Genomic DNA, 6,446 nt, shown 5'->3' on the forward strand with positions numbered 1-6,446 from the left:
TCTCTCATCTTTGCTCTCCCCAGATTCCTCATTGATATCTTCCTTTAGGATCCTGGGGTCCCAGGATCCCCCAGTTCCCCCCCAGACTCTGCCTCCCTCACCTTTGTTCCTTCTGACTTTTGCACCCTCCATCAGCAAAGATGAACACTCTAGCAGTTACAGCAAATGAGGAATGAACAGGGGCCTTGTGGAATTTGCCAAGTTGGACTTTCCAGTCATCCTCAGTTGGGTACCCCAGGATTGTGGATCCTGCAGGAATCTTGCTCCCTCCAATCTGTGTGCCCTGGAGTCCAGGCCACCTCATCTCCTGGGGCACAGGCAGTGGGAGAGAAAGGCCTTGAGATTACCAATTCTGACAGTAGCCACCAGGTACTGCATGGCTGCAGGTAGGCTCCTAAGCTCAGAGCCTCATCTTCAGCTAGCATCCCTCCTTAGCTAGCCTCTCTTGAGCCAGGAAGCCCCACAGGTACTCAGAGACTCCAGGCCACCTGGGAACCACATCAGCTTTGCTAATACACAATCAGTGTCTTTGGAAGGGATTTCAATCTCCACACCCTCCCTGGGTTGGCTGCCTTATACAGCCACAACCCTGTTTCAACCCTTCTACTCCCGCTAGAGCGAGGTGCCAAATGCAGTCTGGTTCAGGGATAACCAGGATGGGAGTAGTTGAGAGGGTGGGTGGTAGGCTGGGATGACAGAGGGTGGGAAGGTTGGAAGAGGAATACTTTTGGGGGCAATCGGAAGGGGGCTCATGAGCCTATTGTATGCCACAGATTAGGAACAGATGAAGGAAAAATGGAGGGGATGGAGAGAAGACAGAGAGAGAGAGAATAGAGACAGGAAGGAGGGGTGGCATTGAACAGACTAGAAGAGGAAGAAAGATCTAGAAAGAAGGAGGAGGGGCAACCGCTAGAAGTTGTAGGGGGACAACCTGGAGCTGGCCCAGAGGCCTGGGAGCCCTGGAAAGGCAAGAAACAGGCCAAAACAAGAGGGAGACAGGGAAGGAGATCGGGTCTCTAGGGAAGAGCAGAGAGCAGGAGAGGAGGAGGAGGGAGAAGGCCCAGGGAGGAGGAGGGGGCGGTGATAAAGGGAGCAACTGCTGCCCGGCCCGGAGCGGAGCGACAGGCGAGAGGGAGGGAAGCGGAAATTTAAAAGTGAAGATGCAGATAACGCAGCCTGGAGACGGGAACCCGGGTGGGGGTGGGGGGAGGAAGGGGGAGGAGAGTGGAGCCGTGATGGGGGCGGGAATGGGCGAAAGGAGGGGCTGTGGCCCCGGGGGTCCGAGGTGGGGCCGGGTACCCTGCCCCATCGCTGTTTGCTGAGAGTCATGGAGGCGGAAAAGCAATGCGCTCCCGACCCCTATCAGAGCGGGAGGCCCAGGCCCATCCCCCGCGCGTCTCCCGGGTTGCGGGGCGCTGGGGGCTGCTGGGTGCGCTTGGCTGCGGCGCTGCGCGTTGGAGACTTTATTGCGATGGGGCGATAAGAGGGGCGGGGGCGGGGTCCGGGGGGCCGAGGCAGCAGCGCTTTAATTAAAACGGAAATTGCGGCCCCTGCCCGCGCGGGGGGCCGGAGGGTTCCAGGCAGCCTGGTAGCTGGGAGCATCGCTCCAGGACCCCCTCCATCCCCCGCCACACCCGGGCAGCCCCCTCCCGCCAGGCCCTGCCGGACCCGCGCCGTCTTCTTCTCCTTGTCACCCGCGGTTGCCTCGGGCGGGGATCGGTGCCCCGGAGCGCAAAGCCTGACGCGTCCCCCCTCTCTCATCACCCCCCCACACACACCTCCCACCACCCAGTCCCTGGCGGCGATGAGACAGAGCGGCGCCTCCCAGCCCCTGCTGATCAACATGTACCTGCCAGGTACCAGGGACCAGCCGGGGGCTGGAGGCACCAGGACCCGGGGCCGGAAGTTTGGGTTCGGGCATGGGAAGGGGTTACTGGGGTCCAAGGGAACCGGACGTGGTCCAGAGACTAGGATTGCCGGGAGGACTGAGCAATCTAGGGCATCGGGGGACCTTAAAGGCAGATGGAGAGCTTTGGGGTTTTAGTGTGAGGTCTAAGGACTCGAAGTGAGCAGACTGGGAACCTGGGAGGCCGAGGGCGCGAGCCCAGGGGCTTGGAGAGCCTGGTAGGGGGAGCAGGGGTCTTCGGTGTGGCCGGGGACCGACTCCGTGTGCGTTCAGCGTCGGGAGGCTGTGGTCAGCTGAGCGTCGCCCCTGCGCCCTCGTGGCTCCTCACCTCCGTGCTCCGAGCGTTCCCACCAGCCCAGCCTTCCAGGCGCCCTCCTGTCTTCTGCGATGGGCTCCGGGCGCTCCCGCTCCGCCGGCGCACTCCCTGCTCGGCTTTATAAGGCTCCCGCCGGCCCGTTCGGAAAGCGGATTTCCTTTTTCCTGGACGCGTTTCCTGACTTGGGCGTTATGGAGGGGCTCCGCGCGGCGCGCGCCCGGGCCAGGCTCGCGGAGGAGGAGCCGGCGGCTCAAGCCCCCAGCCTCGCACCCAGGAACCAACCCCCAACCCCTCCGCCCCCGAGCCTTGGCCCGGAGCCCTTTCGGTCAAGCCCACAACCTCCGCTCGGGTCCTGAGTGTTTTCTCCTGCTGCATCTTACAGATCCCGTCGGAGACGGTCTCTTCAAGGAAGGGAAGAGCCCGGGGTGGGGGCCGCTGAGCCCGGCGGTGCAGAAAGGTGAGTTGGCCCGCGGGCGCGGGAGAAGGCCGGGGCACCCATCCCAGAAGGAGGGGCCGAACAGAGGGTGGAAGCGATGTGCACTGCACGGCCCTGGAAAGGAAGGGTCCAGGCATGGCTGTGGGAGGCTGAGGGAAGGAGGCATTCACTTGGCCTTTGGCTCCAGCAGATTCCCAGTCCCAGAGCTGGACCTGCAGGCCCCGGGCAGAGGGAGAGGATCCTGGCCCTTGGTCCTTATCCCCTTCCAGGCCAGGACCCAGATGCTTGGCGTCCTTTCCCTCTTGGTAGCAGGAGCACAAAGCCGAGCACCTCTGGGCAAGGGGACCCAGATGTTTACTCCCTGGCCACTCCAGTCCTTCTCACCACCCGAACCGAGTGAGCACCTACCTACCTGCCTCACTGGCTCAGGCCCGCAGGGCTCTGGGAGTCAAGTTGGCTGGGCCATTGCTGTTGATTCTCAGGTTCCCCCACCGGGCTCTCCAAGTTGCTAAATTACTCTCCGCTTTGCCTTGCTGGTCTCAGAGCCTGGCTGGCCCTCCAGGCAAAGCCTCCCTGCAGCCCCTACCGCCCCACCAGTCAGTATCCTAGATCTCACCAAGTTACAGTAACCTCAAAGACAAGGTTGGCAACTGCTTTATCCAGAAGAGGACATGACTCCCAACAAAAATGGGTTTCCAAGCCTCTGATGTGGGTCTGCGGCAGTGCCAGCTGCACATTTTAACCCAAACCTTCCTTTGTTCCTGACCTGGAGCTCCTGACCTGGAGTCAGGCAGCTTTTTGCTGAGCTGGTGTGGAGGGATTGGGGTTGAAATGATGGTGAAGGGCAGCGTCTGGATTCAGAGCCAGTGGTTGAGAAAGGAGAGGCTCCATCAGGCCTGATTTGAACCGATAATCAGATTATTATTGTTTTAATAATCAGATTATTTCAAGGAAAAATCTTTTTTTTTTTTTTTTTTGCCCTCCCCTTAAAGAGGGGAAGTAATTGTACCAAGATTTTTCTTCCCTTGTCTGATTGAGGCTTGAAAGTAGGGGCATGAAAATTCTTTGGCAGCCCTCTAATCACCTGCATAGCCGGGAAAATCCTACTTGCTGCTACCAGCCATCCTGAATGCAGCCCGAAGAGCCCAGAGATGGCCAAAGATGGAAGGAGGCAGGGAGCCAAGCACAGCGACTTCCCACTTCCCGGTCTTATGTCCTCTCCTCAGAGCCGTGCATCACACCCCAAAGTATGACACCTTCCCAAGCCGAGAATCCCGCCTATTTCGAAAAACGGGGCTGAACGCGAGTGAGCGCCAGCGCAGCGCTCTGCACCCCGGACCCTGGCGAGGGTGGGGAGCCTTCAGAGTCTGACATTCCTCGCAAGCTTTGGAGGTCACTGCCCCCCATTCCTGTCTGACTAGTACCTCCAAAAAGCCAGCCTCCACCTCTTCACCTCAGGCGGCGCCAGTCCAACCGTAGGCCTTTGACCGCTAGGCCCTGTCGAGCGGCGGCGGTGGTCCCGCTGCACCCCTGCCTCTTCCCTCTGGACTTGCAGACATGGTCCAGCTGGGATGTGGCAGTCGAGGCACCTGCGCAGACCACCCCGTGCGGCGGTGCAGGCTCCCCTCTGCTGCGAAGAAGGGCGCAGGGCCCAGGTGGCAGTAGGGGCGCGATATCCGGCCCTCGCCGGCTCCTGAAAGCCGCGGGCCTGGTGCGCGCAGCCGCCGCCTCCTCCCCAATTCTCACCAAGCCTGGAGCCCTCGGGGCTGCGTCCTCCCAGGAGGCAAACCCGGTTTCCATTGTGCAAAAGCCCGGGACGGGCTCAGGGCCGCTGCGCGGAGCGGCCCCCTCCCCCGCCGCCCGGCCGCCTCGCCCCTTCCCCGCCCCGCCCCGCCCCGCCCCGCCCGTGGCTGACCGCCCCCTCCCCACAGGCAGCGGGCAGATCCAGCTGTGGCAGTTTCTGCTGGAGCTGCTGGCCGACCGCGCCAACGCCGGCTGCATCGCGTGGGAGGGCGGCCACGGCGAGTTCAAGCTCACGGACCCCGACGAGGTGGCGCGGCGCTGGGGCGAGCGCAAGAGCAAGCCCAACATGAACTACGACAAGCTGAGCCGCGCGCTGCGCTACTACTACGACAAGAACATCATGAGCAAGGTGCACGGCAAGCGCTACGCCTACCGCTTCGACTTCCAGGGCCTGGCGCAGGCCTGCCAGCCGCCCCCCGCGCACGCCCACGCCGCGGCCGCCGCCGCCGCCGCCGCCGCCGCCGCCCAGGACGGCGCGCTCTACAAGCTGCCGGCCGGCCTGGCCCCGCTGCCCTTCCCCGGCCTCTCCAAACTCAACCTGATGGCCGCGTCGGCCGGCGTCGCGCCCGCCGGCTTCTCCTACTGGCCGGGCCCGGGCCCCGCCGCCACGGCCGCCGCCACCGCCGCACTCTACCCCAGCCCCGGCTTGCAGCCCCCGCCCGGGCCCTTCGGGGCGGTGGCCGCCGCCTCGCACTTGGGGGGCCACTACCACTAGCCGGGGCGCCCGGAGCCGCGCGCCGTCCCATCCACACCCGGGGAAAGGGCCCGGAGCCCCCCCCACCGCTCCTTTGCTCTCAGATTTTACTCCCTCGCCGCGCCCGCGCCCAGCCCCGGGGAAGGGGCAGGAAGCCTCCGCGGTCTTCTTTCAGCACTGGATTTGCCCCTGCACCCCCCACCCCTCCTCCCACCCCGCATCACCCTCAACCCCCAGGGGAGAGTGACTGTGGCCTCCTCCCCGCTTTCCTTAACTCCACCTTCTAGGCCCCAGAGCCCCGACGGGGTTCCCGGACCTCCCCTGTCTCTCCCTGTCCTCCACCTGTCTTGTGCCTGGCTCCTGGAAGCCCTCTCCGTTAGGACCCCTCTTTTCCGAATTCCAAATCTTTTCTCATTTTTTCTTTCCCCCACTGAGCTGCCCCGTCCTGGAGTGATAGAAGCCTCACACAGTCCTTGATCTCTGGGCTTCTCCGGGCTTGGTGAGGGCCGCTGCCCCCTGTGACTCCTCTGGGTAGCTTCTGGCCCCCCTTCCTCCCGCCTCTGTCTCTCTCTCTGGATGGCCTGGTGTGTTTCTCTTCCCTTCCAGACCCATTAAAGCTCCGGAGCTCCCTACTGCCTCCTCTCTGAGTTCTTTGATGCACCAGAACCTTTATTCCGGGGGAGGGGGGTGGAGATGCCCAACTCAGGCCTGAGCGGGAAGGCCTTACCAGGAAGAGAATGAGGGCAAAGCAGGCTCGGGTGCTGGGGGCGGGCAGAGGAGCCCCTGATGGGTGGGCTCACCCCGGGAGGGAGGCCGCCCTGCTGCAGCCGCCCCACCTGATGGACCCCAGGGTAGTCCACCCCAACCTGCCTCACTCTGCCTTCCACCTGTCCCTTCTCGCCACCCCGTCTCACCCCCCATCCCAGCCAGTCTCCTCTGCACACCATCTCAACCTTTCCTGTCTCCAGTTCCTTTCCTTCCCCACCGCCCCTCCCCAGCCTACCCTCACTTTGACTTTCTCTCCCCTTCATTTACAAAACGCCCCCCCCCCCATCTCCAACGCTATCTCTTCTGTAGATCTGCCTCCTGATTTTGGCTGCCCCCCCCCTTTCCCCGCGCGCGCTCTCGGCGGGGGCTTGCGGCGGGACCCTCCTTCTCGCGGGTGGCGCGCGCCCTCTGCTGGTCGGATGAGGGTAAACCAGGGCCGGGTTTTGCCGCTAATCCCCGGACTGAGCCCGAAGGAACCTCAGGTGTCTCACCCGCCCGAGGTGGGGAGGACCCCGACGCTTCT

The 6,446-nt window shown here is 63.2% G+C and overlaps 1 protein-coding gene across 1 annotated transcript; it reads left to right on the plus strand.

The window, feature by feature from the left end:
• Positions 1–1,639: 1,639 nt before the first annotated feature.
• On the plus strand, positions 1,640–6,201 carry FEV (FEV transcription factor, ETS family member). Its single transcript, XM_077885142.1, has 3 exons — positions 1,640–1,856; positions 2,605–2,679; positions 4,590–6,201. The coding sequence occupies exons 1-3, from the start codon at positions 1,805–1,807 to the stop codon at positions 5,174–5,176; spliced, it is 714 nt and encodes a 237-aa protein (XP_077741268.1). The 5' UTR covers positions 1,640–1,804; the 3' UTR covers positions 5,177–6,201.
• Positions 6,202–6,446: the final 245 nt, after the last annotated feature.

The sequence above is a fragment of the Canis aureus genome, chromosome 36 (assembly GCF_053574225.1).
Source record: "Canis aureus isolate CA01 chromosome 36, VMU_Caureus_v.1.0, whole genome shotgun sequence".
Lineage (NCBI taxonomy): Eukaryota > Metazoa > Chordata > Mammalia > Carnivora > Canidae > Canis > Canis aureus.